At 43.4% G+C, this 24,016-nt stretch overlaps 1 protein-coding gene and 1 long non-coding RNA gene across 2 annotated transcripts; one reads left to right on the top strand and one right to left on the bottom strand.

Moving 5' to 3' along the window:
- The first annotated feature begins 1,719 nt into the window (after positions 1-1,719).
- LOC139608217 (uncharacterized) lies at positions 1,720-4,138 on the top strand. Its single transcript, XR_011684989.1, has 3 exons — positions 1,720-1,858; positions 3,810-3,896; positions 4,027-4,138. It is a non-coding gene; the product is annotated as an uncharacterized lncRNA (long non-coding RNA).
- htra1b (HtrA serine peptidase 1b) lies at positions 2,508-23,852 on the bottom strand. Its single transcript, XM_071461653.1, has 10 exons — positions 23,266-23,852; positions 17,333-17,432; positions 16,556-16,670; positions 16,327-16,416; positions 7,503-7,697; positions 7,272-7,304; positions 6,517-6,631; positions 5,500-5,557; positions 4,146-4,241; positions 2,508-3,199 (listed from the first exon to the last, which is right to left on the bottom strand). The coding sequence occupies exons 1-10, from the start codon at positions 23,723-23,725 to the stop codon at positions 3,031-3,033; spliced, it is 1,431 nt and encodes a 476-aa protein (XP_071317754.1). The 5' UTR covers positions 23,726-23,852; the 3' UTR covers positions 2,508-3,030.
- Positions 23,853-24,016: the final 164 nt, after the last annotated feature.

Genomic DNA, 24,016 nt, shown 5'->3' with positions numbered 1-24,016 from the left:
TGTAGGCAACAATGGCAGGAGGAAAATGTTGCTCTTGCCTTTCCCGAAAGGTAAAATCAGCTTAGCCAATGTTCTCTGCCAAGTCTTCCAGTAATGCTAAGTCAGAAATGGGTCAGAAATGAACCATCAAGGTCACTGGAAGTCTGCTTAACATGGAGAACCACAGCAATCAGTCCAGTCCAGTCCAGAAGACATCTGAAGAGAACCCTGCTGCACCGAAGGGCCTCGATCCCAAAATACAAAGAGAAACAGAGGAGATGGTTGAGATGGTGCATAACCGACTGGCAGCTGTGGGCTGAGTCATCAGAAACGAAATGGGTAAGAGATTACATAAGGAAGACAGCAAATTATAAAGTGATGCGCGGATGTTTTGTTAGGCATGTGGAGGACATACCCTGAGTCAGCAGTGGAGAGGTCTGGAAGAAAATCTGCTCTGTGAATCAGGACGAACCAGGTCACTGGTTCCACTCACATCCCTCCCTCTGGAGCCGCAGTCAAAGGAAAACTCTGCACAGCTTCTCCTGCTGCTACAGTAAATGTCTTTTATCTGCAGTCCAGCACATATTTACAGATGAATTCATTTTTGAATGATGAACCCAGTTTACCTTTCAAACTAAACTGTCTGTGTGTCAACTCCTCAGCCACATCTGCATCACAGCTGGAAAACACAGCTCCTCAGCACAGCCAGGCAAAGGCAGTGCCTGAACACACTCTAACATCTCCACAGACTAAACATGTGCAGAGGCAATCTATGCTTCCACACCAGAGATACAAGGCTAAAAAAACCATGATACTGATCAAATTATGACAAATTATTAATTGGAGATGTAATTCAAGGATAAAAAGAACAATCTCACCAGAATTAATTGTTCTAGAGCTTTTGGTCAAATCACATGATCTATTTTTTGACCACTTAAAGGACTTCTCGTCTATGTTGGGAACAAATTTAGTGACTGTGATTTACTAATCTGAGTTCACAAATTAGTCATTTGAGGGACTGACTGTATCTATGTAAAGAGGAAATTACCATGGGAAATGCTGATCTTTTGCTCATGAAAAATGACTTGGACTTTCATTTGCCAGTGTTCTTATGTGTGGCCCTTTAGTCATGTCATCACATCCCTTCCTGTGACCCTAATCCTAACCATACAATGAATTTGATTAGTGGAACCTGTAAAGGTCAGTATACACAACCAGAAGCTGAATTCAGGACATTAGAATGACAAACAATTAAATTAATTAAATGAGCTTTCAAGGGTTTTTGATCAGTTTCAAAATAAAACCTGAAACATGGTGATCTTCAACTGTACTGAAACCATGGTACATACTCATTTAACTCATTTTTAAAGTAAGATTTTAGATTCTAAAGGAATAAAGCAGCATCTTGTGCATCAGTAATCAACATGCTGTGTGTGCAGTTGTTGAATTAGTTACCTGTTAGTTACATTTCTACCTTTGAGATGCCAAACTCTTATTAGCCTGAGCATCAGCAGATATCATTTAGCTTAGACGCTCTCAGTGGGAAAACCCCCGTCACTGGCTTACATCAGTTGAGCTCCTGCATGAACCCACACAGAGCACACATCACCAACCTCACCGTGCAACTGTGTCAAGTGTTACGTAACACCTTCGCTCCACTGAGTCTTCACATGCACACACACAGATGCTGGGGCCAACAGATTGTGTCATGCTCAGCCTTTCAGTGTGTAACATGGCACAGAGGGAGGACGCACCAGACTCGCACAGCGGGGACCAAGATGTTTGAGGGATGATGGAGCTTTTCTCAACTTGTTTTCTTGGTCTCCTTGTGAACAGGACTTGGCTGCCGGGGCCATGCTGGGGTTCAGCTTCTTCAGTGGTGACAATGTTTATTTGTCTTTGATGAAATATTCTGAATTCATAGTTCACTCATTTGGTTTTGTTTGTGTAGATTTAAGTCTCCTCCTGCTCCTGAGGGAAATATTTGTCTTTTTAGCTAAATGTATTTTAACAGCATGTTCACCAGCTAGTTACTACAAAATTGTTAATTTGTTGTGGAAATGTTGTATTAAATTTCTATTTCTGGGGAGAAGTAGGGGCTTTTCCCACTAAACAGCAAATATTCTTAGCAGCTAGTGGCCAACAAATGACTTCCCAGTTCTGTTTTATGTACAGTAACAGACTTTAGCTGGTGGAAGTCTCTCACTTTGGGTTGTCCGTCAGACTGCCTGTTGTGGCCGACTGGGTGAAGCCTGACCGACCACACAGAACAGCAGCCATTGGTTGAAAGATTAATTCAGGAGAAGTGTAGTGTACCACATATATGATGTAGAAAAAGAAAGAGGGCTGAAGAACCTCAGTGCGTTCTCAGAGGCGCAGGAGATCTAAGGGGGCGCCTTGAGGAACCTCTTCATTAAGGACTAATTTAGATTGTTGTTAACTCAAAACCTTTGGAACGTGTAAACTCTGTCGTGCTTGTTGTTAGTTCCTTCTGACAGTTGGTCCATCAGCACTGTTAGTAAAGGCAACACTTTTAAAAATAATTTTATTCCCTTTTTTGAAAAATTGTCATCAAACACATGGAAACAAAAAATACTATTAAAAAATATTCCATCAAGAACATACACAACAAAACTATGGTAACCTGCAGTAACTGCTTTGTAGCGACAGATGTGTTAGTAGAATATAAAAGTCTGTGATGATGGAAAGTAAACGGGGATTAGAGGAAAACATAGAACTAATGTGAGTAGTAGGACAACAGGGTTTAAGCTTCACTTCCCAGGGTAATGAAGACGGACTTCTGAAAGTGTGTGTGTGTGTGTGTGTGTGTGTGTGTGTGTGTGTGTGTGTGGAGTAGCATGGAAGACAACTAGTAGCACTAATAATTACAAGTTCTTAAACGCAGTAGGTGTGGCCCCGGACACACATGCCCTGATTGGTTGCTTGGTTTTTCAAAGTGTTCATGATTGGTTGAAAAACACTGAGAGCCTGCTCAATATTGGTTGACTGGTTGGGTTTTTGAGTTGGTTGGTCGTTCAGTCAGCTGTGAGGTCAAGGGTCGATCTCCTCGGGGACGATGGTGAGCATGACGTCCTCGTTGCCTCGCCTCACCACCGTTCGCAGCGTCTCGTCCTGCTTTATGGCGGCGCTGACGTCACTGGCCGAGGTGACTCGCTCGCCATTGATGCTGATGATGACGTCACTCTCCTTCAGGCCAGCTCTGATGGACGAAAAAAAGAAGAGTGAAGGTCAATAAATATCACATTCAAAATAATAATAATAAAGATAAGAGCCAATCCCAGGTGACCCTGGGCGACAGGTGGAGTACACCCTGGACAGGTCACCCGTCCATCATACCATGGTAGGCAAATATTGGAGATGTGGCATCATGTATTTTGACGCAGATCTGAATCCAGAACATTTATCAAGATTTTACTTTATGAAATAACAAATTTAGAGGATGGTACAATCTTGGCTGAGGTACACATGTGCTGTCTGAGTGCATCCTGCTGTTCATGAGCTGAGCTCGTGATGTGAACCCCTCGTGGTCTCTTTTTGTTCTTCAAATCTTCACGGCTTCACTTCCTGAGATGATGGAAATGATGCCAAACAGAAATCAGGATCTGCTCAACTATGAGTGAAGCAGTTTGTCCTCCCTGCCAGAGGGAGTTGGACAGTCTGGGTGGGAAACATTCAGGGTCTGCCTTCGCTGCCAACTTTCAGCCCAGTTCCAAAAGCAAAACATCAGCTTTAATACCCGAGGTGAACTTTCCACATCCTGCAGTCTTCGCACGCTCAAAGTTCAAATCTTATAAACGTCCCTTCGGCAGGATCCGACGCTGGTCCTGACTCCTGCCTGTGGTCCACACAAACCCACCAGACAACAAGAAAACACACTCTACCTGCTATTTTCTCAGGTGGGACGCTGCGGTTTGCTTTCAACAAGTTTTTCATGTGGACGCCACAAAACTTTCCAAAGAAAAAAACATATTCTGCAGAAGTGAGTCTACAACCAAACACCATGCACTTCTCCATCTATTCTCACAGGCTTCATCACTGAACTCCAAGAAGTGAAAAATGTACCACATGTGCCTTCGCTGGCATGAAAATCAAGCTCACTCCAGATGATTAGAGTGGGAATAAGAAGTGATGAGCGAGCCACTCACGCCTCAGCTGGAGTCCGGCTGATGACCTCAATGACATACGCCCCGGAGGTGACATCTGGGAAGTCTGACTGCCTCTCCTTCAGCTCCTTAGCCAGTCTGAGGTGAGAGAAACAGCCAAAACATGAGCTTTTGTACAAAACACCAGTCTGATTTTAATTAGTCTTGAAGGCATGATGCATAGTGACTCATTCTGAATTTCATCATGTAAAGCATCTCTCTGATTAATTGTGACACTTTGGTAAAATTACAAAAACTTTAAAAGGCCGCAACTTCAACAGATCTGATTTTGATGAGGCATTTTAGTTTTTGTCAACATTTCATTATGGTTCACAGGAGGATCTATAAGCTTTAGAGATTTACAGGTTGGAAGCTAGAAAGCATTATAAACGTTCAGTAGCTATCTTCAGTTTGTTCTGTTCTTGTGATGAATCAACCATGTTTTATTAACCTGAGCACAACAACATTACTCTTTTCTGTCTTTTCTTCACAGGTGTACAAAAGAAACTTTTAATCTAAATCAAATACACAATATTATTTATTTATTGATATTCATAAATGTCATTCCTCATACGACTGAAAATAGATGCTCCAACATGTCAGGCTTAATGTTTGTCAGCTGGAAAGAACAGCTTTCATTAGCTGTGTTAGAAACAGAAATCAATAACAGAATAATGTGAAAATGAGCATTAAAGGGATTTTTGTTCTCAAACGTTAGAGAGTCTTTCAAAGCAGCAGCCGTGAAAGTTTTCAATACAGTGCAGTGTATTACCATGTTGACTGTAACAGCTTCAAGTGTACCCCAGTTAACCAGCATAGTGTAGTAAAATTAACTGAAATAAATGACCTCCTGTGGGGAAGGTAAAATCGAAAATGTAACAGTATGATGTGGAAAACTAGTCATTAGTTATGTAACATATCAGCAGCTGGTGGGCTGAAACCCACTGGCATGATTAAAGTTTATGAGCTTTCATAATTTCTGTTGTTTTGGTGTTTTGAGGCGTCTCCTCCTCTGACCCACATTAAAGGGTCAGAGTGGGTGTTACTCTGACCTATAGGCGATGGACGTGGCCGGGGTTGACTTACATTCCTATTTAAACTGGTCATTTGGCAGCGGGTGTCTAAAGCTGAGCTCACGTCTTCGATATGATCACCACCCATGTTAGTCAGGACCGAGAAACACCCGTTTCAGGGATCTGCCTCGTCTCTCCGCGATGCTTTTATCATCACTACATGTATCAAACACTGAGGACTGTGAGGACATAGTCAGTGTTTTATTGCACCAAAGTAATGTATATGAATGTAAATGAATGTGTACATTTAATGAAGCGTGATGTCATCAGGAAGAAACACTTACGTTGGAGTGAGACTCATCATTCTAACACCAATGTATTTCTTCTTCGGGGATGTTTTACCTGCACAATGAGATGAAACACGGTGTTAGATTAGATGACTTTGAATATTTACCTCATAGCTCATGTAGAAATTATCTTCTTCTTCTTTTACTAGATAATTTTATTAATCAAACAGTGGCATAAATCTACAGTGAAGAACAGAAAAACATCTTCCATTTAAGATCTTTGACAGGGAACAGCTTTGGATTACAGACAACCACCTCCCTTCCTGCGAACTGTGAGGAAGAGTTATTGTTTTTACTTTTTATTTCAGGGTCATGCCAAATATTTGGCCCATCCCATATGAGATTACACTGTGATTCCATCACAGTCTCTTTATCATACACAACGTCTCTGATCAATGTCAGAAATATAAATGACACCTTCTGATAATGTTTATGTGTCAAACCTCAACAGCAGGGGAAAAGACACAAATGTTACAGGTTTATCCTGATAAACATCTGTTTTTCTTCCTCCCCCAGGCTTTCTCCAGGTAACTGACCACCTTTAATGTTAAATGTAAACATTCAAATGCTAAATATGTGAATAGCCAACTCAGTTTTTTATGTGTAATCCATATTTAAGAAATTAATTTCTGTTTTTTTGGGGGGGGCTTTTTAGGCCTTTATTATAGGTAAGTGGAGACTGACAGGAAAGGGGAAAGAGAGAGGAGAATGACATGCAGGAAAGAGTCGGACCGGTCGGGAGTTGAACCGGTGACTGCCTGCTAAGAGCATCTTGCGCTCAACATGGTACGCGCCCTAACCACTCGACTACTGGGCCGCCTGAATTTCTGTTTTAATCCAGCAGAACAAAGTGTTGTCTGGTTCACTTGAAAAAGAGCATCTGAAAACACACCTGGGTTTAAACAACAAGCTCACTGTTTGCCATTTAAGGCCATCGTGGCGTCCTCCTCGCTCACTGTCTCTGTCTCTGATAACGTGATTCAGTGGAATACAATAAGTGAAGCTGCTGCAAACCTTTGGCCTGTCGGTCATGTGACTCTGCCAGGAACTGTCTGATCTTGTCTGACGGGATGGCGAAGGAGATTCCTGCTGTGACCTTCAGAGTGTTGATGCCAATCACCTCTCCATCCTGTAGGACACACACACACACACACACACACACACACACACATCAATTTACCATCATTCCTCAGATTCCCCACAGTAAAAGTCAAATTTCCACATGAAGCTTGTTAAACAGTGTTTCTGACGCCACATTGTTCTTCGTTTGGCTGAAAACAATATAATCACAGTCAGCTGTGCAGGGGTCTGTTTGCCAAGCGTTACCTAAACTCTTTATTTACCTTTCCTAATAAGGACTTTACGGTCCTGGGTGTTTGTTTGTGTGAGATTACGTATATCCCTGTTTTGCAACATATGGACGTGGTCCCAGTCATAAGAAGCTCAGTTTCTGTTTCACAGATAGTGATGTGATGTAACAATGAAATCAACTCCATCCTCGGGTCGAGACAAACAACACGACCAGTTACTTTTTTACAAAACCTTTGATTTCAGCTGCTCAAGCAAAAGATGAAAATACATTAAAATGATCTTATATTATTAAGATCTTGAATATTATCATATTTTAAGTCTAAGTGAGACCAAAAAACACAATATTTAATAAGTATTCCTACCTGCAGTGTCTAAATAGATTTCATGGGATGTCCTTTATTTAAATACTAAACTGCTACTAGAGCTGCATTGTTTCCTGTGAGTTTTCCTTCACTTACCAGATTGACTAGTGGTCCTCCTGAGTTGCCGTACTGCAAGAAAACAAATGAGCAAACACAGAACATAAGAGCAAAGAAAAACAATATGTCTTGTGTGTATATATATATATATATATATATATATATATATATATATATATATATATATATATATATTAATATATAATATTATACTGTAATATGTCTTCTCTCCCTGTCTCCCTGTTTGTCTGTTTCATTCTCTTCACTCACGTTGATGATGGCGTCGGTCTGGATGTAGTCCATGTCAGAGTTGCGAAGGCCCAGCTCCTTGCCTCCCCTCTGGGTGGTGCTGACGATGCCGGTGGTGACAGTGTTCTGGAGGGAGAACGGGCTGCCGATGGCGACCACAAACTCGCCGGGCCGCAGGTCCGCTGACCGGCCGAGCAGCAGCACCGGCAGCTTCATCTGCTCCACCGAACACACAGGAAGAGGAAGGACAGGGAGACACATGGTTGAAGACGGGCTGCAGTTTAACACACAACCACCAGCCAAAAACAGCTGACAGTTCAAAGTTCATGCCTAAAGTAAATTAAATACAAACTGTATTTGAACTGGTCAAATCTATTTAATTATTCATTTCAATAATAATAATAATGACAATCAACATAAAAACGTTTTCATCTATATTTGGTCGAGAAAACAGGATCACAGGCACAAGATGAAGGTCCAAGACTGAAGGAACACTAATATGGTTATGTGACAGTTGGTGGGACACAACACACACACACACACACAGGGGTACACAACAGTTTATTCTCTCCGAGCTGCCGGATACAGACGTGGATTTCCTGTGTGGAGCTGAGTCAGCTCTCAGTCTAGACCAGACTCCTCATCCACAACCCAAACTCTAACCTGTAAACCTCCATTGATGGTGGCTCACTTCGGCCCTGCAGCCTTGTTTCCACCGGGACTGACCAACGACTCAGTCATAACAACCACACACAACCATAACATAACCTTTTCAAAAATTAAAAAACTAATTATTAAAGGTGACTCATTGTTGGCTGTTTCTGGAGACGTTTCACGTCAGCTCTGGCTCAAAACTCAAACTTAAACCTGACTAGGAAATGCAAATAGGTTAGAAGTATAAAATTATGAGCTAAAACATGTTTGAGTTTTAATCCAATCAGATCACATTCACCCAAAAAAGTTGATCACGTGTGATTTGATAAGACTTTAAAAGCAGGATGCTGAGGAGCCCTGGTGGCCTCGTGGATTCAGGCACTGACCATGAACCACAATGTCTCATGGGAACTTTGCTGTATGTCATTCATCATCTCTTTCTTTCCTTCTCTCTCTCTCTCTCCTCATTTTCTGTCATTCTCATAACCACATAAAAGTCCCCCACAAAACACTTCAATAAAAATCTGTATGCTGTGTATTTTCTATTCCCAGTTGCAGTTCTCTCATCTGTTCCCATCACATCGATGAACATGTGGTCAGTTGGCAGGTTTCTACATTTATTGCTGCCTTGGCTGTTGTTTCAACACTTTCGTGCTCCCTCTCTGCCAGACTGTCTTTGTGTAAATGTGCAAAAAAAAAGAGTAACAACACAGCCAAAAAATAATAATAATAATAATGAGACCCATGTGCCATTACAGCATGAGTGTGATGTTACTTTGTGGTCTGTACAAATCGCTACGATGGGAAAAGAAGTAAAATAAAGTCCAGAACAAGTCTCAGTGGATCAGTTTGTGAAAACCTGACGGGTTTTTATTTATGTCATTGTTTGTGTGGTTGCAGCTCACAGCTCTGCCTGCATCTCTGATTAAATGCCTCATAATATTTGATTTTCCATCCTTGCCACTGCAGTTTTCAGTACTGTCATAAAAAAGCTGAGTGTACACATTAATTACTGCAAACTCCTGCGGCTGTGAAGATGTTATGCATCTGTAAAAACCCTTCAACCTCTGACTCATCTTGACGGTTGAGTAAAATGTGCTCCTGGACTCTTCGGCTGGTTTCAGCAGAGTTAACCATCACAGCTTCTTCTCCACCCGTCAAGATGTTTGCGTCCTACCTGACGTGTCACATGTACCAGGTGACTTGGGAAGGATTCTGTCTGAACCATGTAGCCTGGCAACTGGGGCTCCACAAGGCTCATTCCTGGGTCCCCATCTTTTTGCTTTTATCTACAAGGATTCTTGTTTCTGAAAACACTGGGAGCACATATCAGTGGTGGGTTAGCAGACAACTCAAAGGGGATGAGACTGAGGCTGACCTAGCTTGCCAGTAATTACAGGGTAATGAGGGCAAATGCTCCTTCCTGTGTCCACACCCTGATGAAACACACACACTGGTATGACCCTCATGCTCCTCTGCCTCTGGACCACACACCACCCTGATGACCGTAGATTCACAAGTTGAAAACCCAACTTTTCAGTCTAAACTGTGACGCCCCACTGAGGACTCGTACTTATACTGAGCATGTGCAGTTGGATACATCCTGTCGACAGTTTTACAGACTTCTCTTTTATGAAGGTGGTTTAAGGGGAAAATGCTTTTTGGCCCAAGGGGATTTTTTTATGTATTACAAAGGCTGGCTGCAGACACACACTGGGAGCAAAGCTCGACCAAGAGAGGCCATATCCAGCTCTTTCAGTTCATCTACAATCTCAGGACGTTTTGGCCTTGGCTCCAGCCCTCAGCCGACATGCTTGCTGATTGGCCGACCCTCCATGAACTGCGTGCTGGCATGCTGCATGTTGTCCTACTAACCTACTTCAGCCCCAGATGTGACGTGGAACAGAAAAACTGAGACATATAGCAGCCGCGATGTCAGGACCCAACTTTCATCAACGCCACACTCCACTGAGCATGACAAGCGTCTGTTTGTCTGTCGGCGTTCGTGTGTGTGCATCTTGTTTCCCTGCTGATGACAGACACATGTGTTGCCCATTTCCTCTGTTAAGTAAGGAGCCTGAAGACTGACCCACTTTCAGTCAGGTTTGGTAAGTACGAAAGAGAGAGAGAGAGAGGAGGGAGAGAGACAGAAACATACATAATCAGGGAAGAAGGAGAGGACAGGAGCAACAAGGTGAGAGGGTGAGTAAGAAGAAATGAATGGCACATGAAGTGAAAGAGATGACACACAGAGAGACAGATGTAGGCGCATGTGACAGATGTGAATGTGTGATTTTATGCCTGAGGGTGCAGCTGTGGAGTGACGAAGACGTCTCCAGACAAGCAACCGAGATTAAAGTTCATTTGTGCACAACAAGCACCTCTGAAACCACAGGCATGCTCAACACATCTGCACATGACCAACACCCTGGCCTGTGAAGTTTGTGCATTAATGACAACGTGTATGTGCATGTGTGCAAGAGAGAGAGAGAAAATGTGAGTCCTGCGGTCTGGATGAGTCACGGCATGTGACAAAGCAAAATGAAATGTGCCGCCTGAAACAAGCAGCGCAACCACTGCAGCAGCCTCACGGTACCTTTGTTCAGCCGACCTGCTGTGCACAGCCCGAACAATAACCAATTAACTGGAAGGTGATCAATGGGACACTGTGTTTGTTTTACCTAATTAGTTACATAACTATTTCCTGGAAACACATTGGAAATTATTAGAAAATTACAGACCTGTAAATAAAGCTTCATCACATTATAAAATACCTAATAAATCATTTTATATAGATTTTTGCCAATTTATTGATCTCTTTACTAAATATTTATATGTTAATTGTCATCAAATGTGTTTTAATTCAATGTTATCATTTAACAACTTTCAGTTTATATTGTATTACAATAATGAAATCATAGAATGTTTTGGGCATTTCTACATTTGCTGTATCATGAAATACAGAATATTGACATGGGAGCAAATATTCTTATTAATATTGTGATTCAGCTCTTCAGTCCTGTTTCTTGTATTATAATACTTAATAATAGGTAGATTAACGGGGCACTTACATAATAAATCTCAATGGGAAATTGCATAAGATATTCTAATGAGGTCAATTCTTACAACAAACCCCCCCCCCGACCAGCTCCCAACTCCCTCCTAAATCAAACCAACTCCCTCCTAAATCACCATCAAGTATATACAGACATAAACAAGGTTATGAATGGATTCATTCAGCTGTTCTAATCAGAGCTTTACTCCATCAAACATAAAGCTCCTCTGTTCGGCCGTACTGAACAACACAACCACAACTGTGACCATCTGAAGCCTCCATCCAACACGCAGCCTGCCCGCCTCCACCCACCAAGAAAATGACCATGATTCCCGCTCTGTGGTTTTCAGGATGACGGCACTTTGTCCAGGGTGAGATTACAAAGCCGAGGGGCAGTGTTCAGTGGTAATTTAAAAGTTGCAGAAACAGCAACAAAGCAACCAAACAAACACCACAACATGAACAAAGCAGTGGTTTGGTCCACCCCTCGTCTGCTTCTCTTACCTATGTCTCCTTTTCATTATCTGTCATCGCTTCCTTCCTTACTTCTGTCTGCCAGTTCTATAATGCAGCAAAACTGATGTCTCTGAGGGTTTTACTGTCTCTCACGATGAAATCAATTCAAGAACTGGTAGTTGGCCTCAGTCCTTTCTCACATAACCCTCCTGGTATGTGGCTGTGCAGACAGTTCTGCTTTCATGCAACAAGGTTTTGGGATCTCTGCTTCTGCTGTGACACAGCCCGTGGAGACATTTGAGCTGCTCTGGAAAATGTAAACTCTTTAGTGCACATATGTTGTAGGTACTCACTTCCCATGACATGGAGGTCTGACGCTGTGTTTAAAGCTGCTGTAATCAATATTTCATATCAACAATGGATTTGATTTAAAAAGAATCATTCATGGTGAGAAAAATCAGAGATTTTATATCCTGCAGCTGTTCTGGTTCAGTTTCCAGCATCCAACACGCTCTGTAAACCTACTGCACTACATGTCCAGCCTCAGTCAGCAGAACATCAAGCAGCTAAAGAGCCAATACTTCTCTCAGGAGCTGGTGAAGACCAGTGGAGAGTAAATATGTGACTTATTCTGGAAACAAATAATGCAAATGTTGCTTTATATCTGTTGAATGTGCCAGTAAGCAACTGCTTGGTAACACTTTCTAACATTTTGTGCTTAAGAGTTTGTTGCACTGCCCCCAAGAGGTTGAAACATTGAGTGAGTCGAGTTTTTTGTCTTAATAATTTCACCTTTTTGTGTTTTTTAAATGTTCATTTTGAGTTAAATAAGAATCAGACCTCACCCTCAGCAGAGACGGACATGACCACAGACATGTTGACATGTCACAACTGGAAAACCATGAGAAAATGAATGATGGCTCTGTATTCTCCACACTGGCTCACTGTCACATCACTGCCATGCCTTATACTGGGACACTTGAGTAGAACAGGGCCATTGCTAATGTTACTGGAGACGCCTTCTCCTGCACTGACAGGTCAAAACGTCTGCAGTGGAAAAGGCTTGTGGCACCGATCCAGTGTATCTGTACATTCTGACACGTGAACAAAAGCATGGAAAAAGAAAAGTGGTCTCTCCCTTGTGTTTTCTTGTTTTGTCTCCCTCCCCCGCTCTCACTCTCTCGGTCTTTCATGCATGGCAGATCCAGACCTTTCAGTTGTCTGATTAAACAAACAGGAGATCTGCCAACTCTCTGAGGAATTCACTGAGAGGATAAACTGTGGATTAAAAAAATAATGCCAGGAATTTCGCTCTGCGTGCAAAGCTAATTTCTTATGTGAAAATGTGATTATCACTGGGTATTTGCCTCCTCCTGTGTAAATCTAAAACAATCTCTCATACTATTGAAAGGACGTAACCTCTGATCATCACTCCAGCTGTTTCAATTCACTGTGCTGGAAGTAGCAGTGTTTTCATACTAAGCAGTAGCATTGGTAGCAGCAGCATCAGGATCAGATGCTGCCATCGCCCTGCAGGCGTCCTGGCTCGATAAATCCTCCGAGCTGATCAGACCAGCTGAGAGCGGTTTCCATAAGCCGCTCATGGACACATGTCATGGAAAACGATCGACGCCGGATCAAGGTGGAATATTGCCGCAAGGTTTTACTGGATGAGTCAAGATTCAAAACAAAACCTAACAGCGCCTGTTTGCACATGCTCAGAGGACGCCTGGCTCAGCACAGCACTGGTGACTGAAATAAAAAATCTGATTCTTTTAGCAAACTGATGCTTCAACCAAAATACAAGTTTCTGTCCCTCTGACATTTTGTTGTCTCCACCTCACTATGATGTTATTTTAGAAACTGTGTTGTTGGCATAAAGATGGAGTCAAATCCTCTGATCTCTGTTTCCAGCTCATTGTTCTTCTGAACAAAGAACCCTGACTGGCTAATCTGATGCTCCAATGACTGACCCCCATCTTCACTGCTCTGAAAGGCCCTGCACACCCACACAGGCGTTTTCAGTTAGCTTCACTGATTAGACCTCCAGTCAGGTGTTGGGTGGAGCAAAGGTGGAGATGTGATATGATGTCATCAGACTCTCTGTTATCTCTATGCTGAAGCTTTTGAAAACCAGTGCTGCTGCAGAAACGACACTACGTAGAACAAACACTTATCTGCCCTGTGCATGCAGCCACATGTCTGACTGTGTCATCTGCAAACACTTACAGACACTTACAGCGGCTCCTCACTGACCTGCACTGTGTGTATACACACATCAAGGTGACAGGGATAATTTCAAGGGGATACGAGGATGTTTCAGGGGGAAGCACTCCCACCACCAACACTAAAAAATTAGGAGCCAGGTTGTAAACAAATTGAGTTCATTTGAGTTCATTTAGTGCATCCCACCATGATTCAACAACAAACTACTTTCTATTTCTCATCGTGTCCCTTCAGGCCACTTTACATATATATACAATCACATAGAGACAAATAACTCATATGAAAGAGTGTGTGTGTTGGGCTGGGATGGATGTGTGGGAGGGTGGAGGGGAATAATTTTTCATCTTTGCATAAAAACAGTTGCCTCTTGATTTTGTGCACATGTGAACCCAAACCACAAGTGCTGAGCAATTTGCAGATTTCTGCACAATTTCATCCCCCAAGCTCCAGTTCCACCCTCCCGCCCGGCCCCAACATGCCTGTCTGACCAGCAAACATGAACTCACACCCTGCAGCATCAGTGCATGTGTGTGTCTGAGCTGGTCTCAAATATCAGATCTAAATTTAAATGTGAGACACACCTGTCTGAGTTTCATTAAACTTCATTTTACCCTCACTGCTGACGACAACAAGAGCAGCAGTTTGGAGAAAACATTGGAGCCTTTATTGGCTGGGGTTGGAGGGGGGAACTCATGTTATAACCATCCGTGTGTTCGGTGCTCGTCCTGATCGTCCTCAGGTCGGCAGTGTGCTCAGGTGTCTCCTGTTCAAACTCTTGTTCAGTTCAGCACAAAACTTTTGCCCAAACAAGCACAAGCACATTCAAGGTTAAAGCTCAGTTACCTGTTATCTTTGACTGAGTAATCAGATAATAATTGCTTCTGTGGCTTTTGTGGTCTTTTAATGAGCTTTAATGAAGAGGTAATGCACTGTGAACCACAGCTGAGCCGACAACACCACTCGCAGTTGGCAGTGAGCTCCCCTCACTGCTAACAGCCGCTGATTCGATGGTGACGATGGTGAATAAGTGAGATTTAAAGATTAGTTGTTTATACATTTACTGAACGCCTCAAATTAATACTTTTTTGATGGCTGATTATTTGCAAAATTATCATATAGACTCCGATAAGTGAAGCGAGATCTTATCCTTTCTTTAACCTGAGCCTACAGTAAATTTAAAGTTTACGGAGGGGATCGTCATCTTGTGTTTACGTGACTCTGTGAAAGCATCTTCACGTCCCCGGCCCCATAAGCTGCTTCTGGCTGATGGAAATTCAAGATGGCAGGAAGGAAGTTTGTGTGTAAATGGCATTAGCAGGTCTGAACCTGTCCTCCAGACAGACTGCAGGGGGCAAACAAACAGCTCAGTGTTACCTAAACCTTACTTTTCTATATTGTAACATCTTAGATAACTCCAGATGCTCATGAATTATGTAACATCTGCGTTTAAGGGCCTTAAAAGGTAATAACGTGTTGTGTTCTCAGTATTGTAAAAATCCAAATCTGAGTTGCATAATGCATCCTGTCTCCTTTCCTAGGTACAGCTGGACTTCATTTCCTTTAATTCACTGCCTGTTTTCTCTTATTCAGCCTGTTTGTAGATCAATCAACGTTAATTTCAAAGTCACAAACAGGCTTCTTTTGAGAGCTTTGCTTCTTTATTTTGGTCGTTAAATTCAGGGAAAAGGATCAGGCTTCACTTTGTTCAGGCTAACATGAGATCTCAAACTCCTCAGAGCAGATGTGGACACACTTTGGTGGGATTTAACAGTCTGGCAATTTCTTCTTTCAGATTTTACCTATGGAAAATATTCTCCTTAAAGTGTGTGACCTTGCAAAGGATGCAGCAGCAGCTCTGACTGCCTGGTGTCCGTACATAAACTCTGACCTTTCTGTGCTAAAAACGGTTTTCCGTGATCCAGATTTTGTGGAAAACTTCATTTCCTGAAGTGAACTGTCGTGTCCTGACCAACACAAAGTGCTGTGAGAAAATGAAAACCCACATTAACCCACATGAAAGCATTCCCTCTCTCTCCTGACCTGCTGCACAGATATCCACTTTCTGAGTCATTCTTGTGCCTCAAACATCCCACTGAACTCAAATTAAAACCAGGCTTTCCGTTCAGGGACTGTTAAAGAAAAGCAGATTCTCCAATAAGTGATAAATACCTGAATGTCCCCGTCTGTTTTGGAAAATAAAGAAGGGAGAAGGAGGAGAGAAAAACCAAGTTATCTGTGTTTGATTCTGTTTACTCTCAGTTTCATCAGATCAGTGGTGTCTCAGATTTTTGGACGACACATGAATCTGATCTCACATACAGGTGAATTTATAGACACTGATCAGTCTGCACAGACTCCGCCTCCAGAAACTAGGAAACTTCTCCAGACTTTGAAGAAGCAACAGAAACTTGAGGAGGAAACGATCATTCAGTGTGTCAAACATCAAGTGCTCACCGGTACGTCGATCTTGATCAGCGCGATGTCGGCCTTCTCATCCACGTCTTTGATCTTTGCATCAAATGTGGCTCCGCTCTTCAGCTCCACCTGGAGGAAGAGGAGGAAACGTTATTCTGATCAGAGAGTCTCGCTGTCTTTGGTTACGCTTCACAAAAGCTGGCAAATTAAGATGTTGTGTGTCTGTTTGTGCTGCAGCTGTGCTCTTTACATGATTTGGTTTGCGTACCTTCACTCTGTGCTTATTGGCCACGACGTGGGCGTTGGTGACGATGAGTCCGTCCTCTGACACAACAAACCCAGAGCCGCTGGCCACCGCCACCTCCCGCTTTGAGAATATCATCCTGAGCAGACAGAGAGGGAGAGACATGGACACTGTCTGCTGTCAAACCAATCACATCAATTAATGTTAACAAACTCTCCATTCATCAGCAACGGATGGTTTAACTGGACGAGTTGATTAAAGGTGCCCAGGAATCATTTTAAAGACCGAACACACAGACAAACAAGTCTACAGCCACAAACCCAACATTTAACCTTTGGTCACTTGGTACAAATATATAACATGATAAGAGAAGATCATTTAGTTCATTCATGTGGTTTGACCACAGGCCTAGCGGAGGTGGTAACCACCTTCCCTGAATACTCCCAAGTTGGAAAACCCCCGTTTTCCCATTCTTCCCTTTCTGCCAACGTTATGTGAATGCAGCATGTTGATGTAGTGTCACACCAGAGGATAATCACTTCTTACATCTAACGTTACATGTATGGCATGTTGGCAGACTGGGAAGAGCAGGACAACTTCCTGTTATTCTGTTATTCCTACTTGGGAACATTGAGTCATGTTCTGTCGTACTGTTAATATCTCAGACCTGGAAGTTAATGGAGTTTCTTATTCCCCTTAAAGTCCAGTATCTGCCAGCAGAGCCTGATCCTGTGTGTGTGTGTGTGTGTGTGTGTGTGTGTGTGTGTGTGTGTAGGTATTGAACCAGGTAGCTTTTCTTACTTGCGGTACAGTTCAATATGAACGACAGCAGGTGCAATCTTCTCCACCACGTCAGCGATGAAGTTGTACTTGTAACGAAGGCTGTCAGGGTTCTGCTGACCTGGGGGGGGGGAATACACTGTCAGTGAACTGTAACACACACACACACACACACACAGAAAATGAGACACTGTGGGCTTGTGTTGCCAGGTTGGATAAGAGCATCCACGTCGGAATGCCGCTAACGTGTGAGAGCCTCATCAGTCGTCGCCCATTATGGGGCTCGATGCCCAGTTTCTTGAGTTTCATCTGAAGCGTGACGAGTGTACGCAGTGGTGTGATGTGACCCAAACTGTAGCTGCTGTGTCAAACCAAATCCAGATGTGGAGTTCAGTATATGAACTGTAGGTCTGAGAGCAGCTGCTGACTATCAGCTCCCACTGATGCTTATAAAACAAAGGAAATGACTCAGAGGCTAAAAAGATGGGGGGGGGGGGGGGGGGGGGGGGGGGGGTGTTAGGATGTTAGGATGTTTTTTGACAAAACTGTAAGAGTTCATGCATAACCGCCACTGTCACCTTATCTAACCCCCTTTTGGTTTCATTCCAGAGGTGCCGCAACATCTGTCACTGCTGCAGATCTTTGTTTTCTGGTTGCACTGCTTGTTTGTAAGTCGGCCCCTCCAACTCCGACCTACTGGAACCAGATAGAGACACGTTCCCTCATCTGTGTGTTGGTGTGGAAAACGTGTGATGCAAAGGCAACACATGGGACGAGGCTTTAAGACATTAAGGCACAACTAAACAAAGCCATGTTTGTTTATGGTGAAACAGAAACTAGCGCTGATTCAAACATGAATTACACATGTCACCTACTGCAGCTACAGCCTGCAACCAATGCTTGTCATCTTCAAGGAAAACCAATGAACCAGGATTTAATTAATGGTGCAAAGTGCGCTCTAGGGTGTATACATACATGGCAACACACACTGGCAGATATCACATGCACCAAGAGTTGCAGTATTACACTGACACTTCTTCTGGCAGCAGAAGAAACACGGCAAAGTTTCGATCAAACTTGTTGATTGTTTGCAGGCTTCACATCTTCAGGATCATTCCTCTAATTGCTTCAACACCCTGAGCCTGCAGCTCAGCTCACAAGGCCACAACTAAATCAGTGCTGGAGTCTTTTTGTGATCTGCACCACAAACATATCAGGGAAAACATATCAGGAAATTTCAGCACCAGGAACTTTAAGTCTATTTTGAGGCTTTTCTTCCCTTCAGCGTGCAGACTGAAGTTGTTGATTCTGACAAAGGTTTTCTCTGACCGCTCTCCTGGCGAAGAAGCAGGTTTTCATCCTGATGGAACCTTTATTATACAAAAGAAAAACTTTTTACCCTCTGGACAAGGTTCAGCATTACATGTATTTATATACTTTATATAAATCACAATAACTGTGCTCACTTTATGTAGTGGCAGTGATTTATGTCTATAAAATCTTTACTGAATTATAACGAATCCCTGGTATAGTCTTTAAATAACCCGGAGCATTAATTTTTCATTTATGAGACAGCGAGTGAGCGCCAGTGAAGACATGTCTGTGTGCATCCAGAGATCTGCAGGATTGTACCTTATCTCAGCAGCATCCATATATTTCAGCTGTCTGCAGATCGTATCATGCTCGAGATTTTAACCTCCTCACAGTGGAACAGCTCTCTTCACTGGAACTGATAAAACCTTTCTGTCTCACAAACAAACCAGCAGCAGCTTGTTCTTTAACCTCACATTAGAAATAGTGTGTGTATTTTGAATTACTTTTAATATTTTCCCACTATTTCCTGTTTAAGATATAGGAATTTTTTTTCTTATAAATAATTATATCATAGTAAGTCATTTTGCATTTTGTCAGATCAAGAGTCCGACTCCAATGAATCGAGTCCACACCTCTGCTACGAACTGCTGATGATGAGTTTTTCTGAGGACCTCCTCCCTGAGTTTCTGACTGAGCAGATGTTTGTTGTGAATTATCGCTTCAACCTCAGCTGCACTTGACCATCTGGGGGACACTGATGTGTGTGTGTGTATGTGTTTGGCTGGCTTAGGTGTTTGGCTGGAGGACTGGTGGTCTGCCAGCTGCTGCAGCTTTGAAGTGAGCTGAATGGAGCCAGTCAGGTGAACGAAGAAACCTCCCGACCTCAAACACTCTGCAGGTGTTGGTAACAGCACAGCATATAGTCAGGTCAAAAAGAGGTCAACTCTACACTCAATACCCGGTACTCAGATGTCTGTGTCCTTGAATGCACCAACAAGGAGAGGTCAAAACTGTGCCCCACATATTCACTGGAGAAACCAAATCTGGATTCATCCGCTGCTGAAAATAGTCCCCAACAAATACACTATTTCCTCCTGTTTGAGTAACATCTGCTAAAAATCACAGTGACCTGCTGTTTTTAAAACCAACAGTCAGCAAGAATTACAAGACAGACTAACACATTGTTGGTTTTTCAGATAAGATAATAAGGCCAATTAATTGTTCATCGATCATATATTTGCAGCTCTGCAATTCTTAGACATGGACTAAAATCAGTTGATGACTGGAAGGACTAACATCAGTCTAAGAACTGATGGTTTCCAGAAAATAATCAGCACTGATGTAATTTGTAGTTGCACAACTGTGACTGTGTAACCAGTTCAACATTCACAACTGGCCAAGTGGTTTTTGGCGTCTCCTGAATCTCCTGAATGCAGCTCAAACGTGCCATCCCCAAAAACCTAATGATAGCCTGTTTTGAAATCTCATTATGAGCTGGACGAGCCTGAACTGGGAAAAATTCCTGCTGTTCCTCAAAGAGTTGAGTCACTGTGCAACTGTGTTTTGTTGACTCTGTATCCAAGCCTGTCAATCTGACAAACAGCTCGCAAGTCTGCACAGGAAGCAGAAAAAATAAAAGAAATAAGAAATAAAAAAAGGAAAAAATATTTTGACCCCTTCAAATCTGGGTTAAATAACAGTTTGACCTAGATCTGCATCTGTTTAGGAAGTTACACAATCGACCAATCAGCTCCAAGGGATGAATCACTACAGAAGACTTGAGATGGTGTGTGTTTGTGTGACACTGACATCTTCCAGATTTATGTCCTCCACTGAAGACGTTGAAATCCTGAGAGAGAAGTGATTCACAAACATGTTTGTCTCTTCTGGTTAAAAAGATCAAAGATGGGGGAGAGGAAATTATAAAAGAGGAGAGGAGGGATGGAGGGAGCAGGAGGAGAGAAAGTGACAGAAAATGAAAGGAAGGAAGAAAAGATGGAAGGAGAGAAGAGGAGAAAAAATGAAAAGAAGAGAGAAGTGAGGACAAGAGGATGAGGAGCAGGAGAGAGACAGAGAAAATAGAATGATATTATTCTTTCATCCCCCTGGGATGAACAGATCAAAGATGGGAGGAGAAATAGGCCACATGAGGAGGAGAGGACAGGAAATGTGAGAAAAGAAAGTTTGGAAAGAAGGGAATAGGATGTGGGAGGAAGGAAGAGGAGTGGAAGAGAGAGAACAGGGGAAAGGAGAGGAGGTACAGTGTGTAAAAACAAGACAATTACTAAAATGGGAAAATGAGGTAAGAGAATGGCAGAGGAAAAGTAAACACCCTCTGTTTCATCTGTCTATTCCTGGAGCGATGAGTGTTAACAGGAGGGAGGAAGAGGAGATGAGGCAGAGTAAAAGAGAACACAAAGGCAGAGAAGAAGAAAGAGAAAGGCGAGGTACAGGGAGAGAGAAGAAGAGCGCTAATCAGCAGCAGAGGAAGAAACAGTGGAGAAAGACTTTGACTTTGTTGAACTCCACAAGGAGTCTGAATCAAAGTGCACTCAGCAAACTGGTGTGTTCACAGCTGCAACTTCTGTGTGTGTGTGTGTGTGAGAGAGAGAGAGAGAGAGAGAGAGAGAGAGAGAGAGAGAGAGTAATGAAAGTATATTAAGGAGTGAACACACACACACAGACACACACTCACTCTCACAGGGGAACACCTTGTTTTTACAGTACAGGGCAGGCACTCAGGACATCCTGGCCACATTTCAAGACATTATGACCTTACCTTGTTAGGATAACATGAAGTATATGTGTGTGTGTGTGTGTGTGTGTGTGTGTGTGTGTGTGTGTGAGGGAGGGAGGAGGAGGGATGGAGAGGTGGGAACCAACCCTGTTTTTAGTTTGGTGCAGTGGGAAATCTGACTGATCAGCAAATGGAGTGATGCCAAAGAGACAGCAGAGTCTGAGGAGGGTAGACGGGTAATAAAAAAGCTAATGGCTATAAATCATCTCATAAATGTGAGATACTCTACACTGATGCTGCAGCTTGTAAATGATCAAAATGTCCAACCCTGACTTGAAATTGTGATGAGACATGTTTTGTTAGATTTAAACCAGTGAGACTTTCAGTCCTGTTCGTCTCATTTAAATTCAGCACAAGCTGGTGGACTGCAGGGAAAACACTGTGAGTTGTCTGTGTGTACCTGTGGGTTTCAGCTGGGAAGTATTAGAGCAAGTGTTTAACACCCACTGGACTCTGAGGCCACAGCCGCCGCCGACACAGCAGCGTCTATCTGAAGTTTGCTGACATCAGCCAAGGTGAAGCTGTAGCAGCAAAAACACGAGTGTTTGACTTGAAACTGTCACATCTTTCTGAAAGTCAGGTGCTGATGCTCCCTCACTTAGCCTAGCTTAGCATAAAGACTGGAAAAAACTGTTACAAAATACACCTCTAAAGTTTGCATGTTATCTCTCAGTGTTGAATCCATACAAAAGCCCTGGTGGTCAGGGCAGGGACTGGTCACCTCACATCACAGTGACTTCTTGTTTTTGACCCAAACACACGGGAGGAAGTGAATTTAGCTCGAGACATGGGTTGAAAAGAGGTTGGGAGTTTTCCATTCACCTCGATGGCAGGGTTCTCTTGGTGCAACATCTAGTGGCCGTTAGAGGAACTGCAGCTCAACTTCAACAGTATATCCTCACAAATCTGCTCCACTCTGTTTGCAGCTCCTTCATGGCAAATGGCCAGAGAGCTGAAACCATTAGTCACATAATCCATCAACAGAAATGAATCAGCAGTTCTGATATTTAATTCAGTCATTGTTCAAATAAAATCTCCAAACATTCTCTGGTTCCATCTTTTTAAATGTGAACATTTGCTGCTTCTCTCAGGAGCCAGCTGCAGACACCACGAGGTGCTGAGGACGGAGGAGGCTCAGTTCAGGAGTAAGAGAGAGGGCAGAGCGGAGAGTCACAGCAGAGGCAGGATGTGGACTCCTCCATGAATGTGTCAAAGAAAATGATGGAAGATTTGAGGAGGAAAGAGAAAACTCAACAGATAGAGGAGAAAGTTCAGTCTGTGTGTGCAGACTGCTGCTGAGGTCATTCAAGTTCACATCCAACACACACACACACACACACACACACACACACACACACACACACACACACACACATAACTGAAATACTTCTGTCTTATCAAACTTCTGGTTTTATAGGCCAAACTCCAGAATCCTGCTCTCTCCTCACTTTTCCTGTTTATTTTTTAAGATACAATCTCTCTCTCTCTCTCTCTCTCTCTCTCTCTCTGTCTCTCTCTCTCTCTCTGTCTCTCTCTCTCTCTCTCTCTCTCTGTCTCTCTCTCTCTCTGTCTCTCTCTCTCTCTCTCTCTCTGAATAGAAAGGTGCTCTATTGGCATGAAATGTTGCCAAAGCATCAAAATACAAAATGCAGCAAACAACACCAAAGTCATATGGGCCACACACATAAATTAGCCTTTATATTTACACTATGTCATTTGCATGTATGTATATGTGTGTGTGTGTGTGTGTGTGTGTGTGTGTGTGTGTGTGTGTGTGTGTGTGTGTGTGTATGTTTTGTCTAGGTCATTCACTGACACACACACACACACACACAGCCCTCACCTTTCCCGCAGGCGCCTCTCTGGATGAAAATCACCGGCGGCTGCTGCAGCTTCGTCGCCCGGTTACTGACGCGCTTCAGCTCGCAGATGTTCCGGTACGAGACCCCGTCGCTGCCGCACACCGGCTCGGAGCTGGTGCACACGCACACGCCGGACTTGCCCCTCCGTCTCACCGTGGAGGACACTTCCACGCCGTCGGTCACCACACACTCCATGCCCTCGGCGCACTCGCTGTCTCCAGTGCCGCCGCACTTCTCGCCTTCGCCGGACGCGCACACCGGGCAGCAGTCGCAGCGGTCCAGCACGTCTCCGGCCAGGCAGTCAGCGGGGATCGACGCGCACTGGGACTTATCACACCTCTCCGGACAGCCGATGGCGAAGCGTTTGGCTATCCGCGCCTCGGCCACCAGACAAGAAGAGGCCAGCAGGGCCATTACGCACAGGACAGAGCGGAGACGCATGACGGGACAGTCCACAAGAAGCTCGAACAGAAACTTCAAATTGATATGAAACGCTTGGCTCTAGTTAGACAATGTTAAAGTGGGTAGTGCAGAGGTCACAGCGGTGGGACAAACTGATGCAGTGTGGAGCTGTCCCGGTTTATAAAAGCTGCAGGATAAACACAGGAGACGATTGGTGGGCGTGTGTGACGTCTGTCAGAGGAGAGGAGGGGGTGAAGGGCCGGTGGAGTTGTATGCATGTGCTTGAAGTTGTGCATGGAGGAAAGTAACAGCAGGAAGAGTTTTTCAATG

This window comes from Trachinotus anak, unplaced genomic scaffold (genome assembly GCF_046630095.1).
Source record: "Trachinotus anak isolate AG129_WGS33_773 ecotype Australia unplaced genomic scaffold, CSIRO_AGI_Tana_v1 ptg000025l, whole genome shotgun sequence".
In the NCBI taxonomy this organism is placed as follows: domain Eukaryota; kingdom Metazoa; phylum Chordata; class Actinopteri; order Carangiformes; family Carangidae; genus Trachinotus; species Trachinotus anak.
Note: the sequence above shows the minus strand (reverse complement) of the source record. Positions and strands in the feature narration are given on the sequence as shown.

Excerpts from the sequence above, each read along its gene's own strand:
- htra1b (XM_071461653.1), bottom strand. The coding sequence starts at position 23,725 with ATGCGTCTCCGCTCTGTCCTGTGCGTAATGGCCCTGCTGGCCTCTTCT. Across the intron at positions 5,558-6,516 it reads ACATGACCGACAGGCCAAAG|GTAAAACATCCCCGAAGAAG; the intron begins GTTTGCAGCAGC and ends CTCATTGTGCAG. Across the intron at positions 4,242-5,499 it reads ATGATGAGTCTCACTCCAAC|ACTGGCTAAGGAGCTGAAGG; the intron begins GTAAGTGTTTCT and ends CTCTCACCTCAG.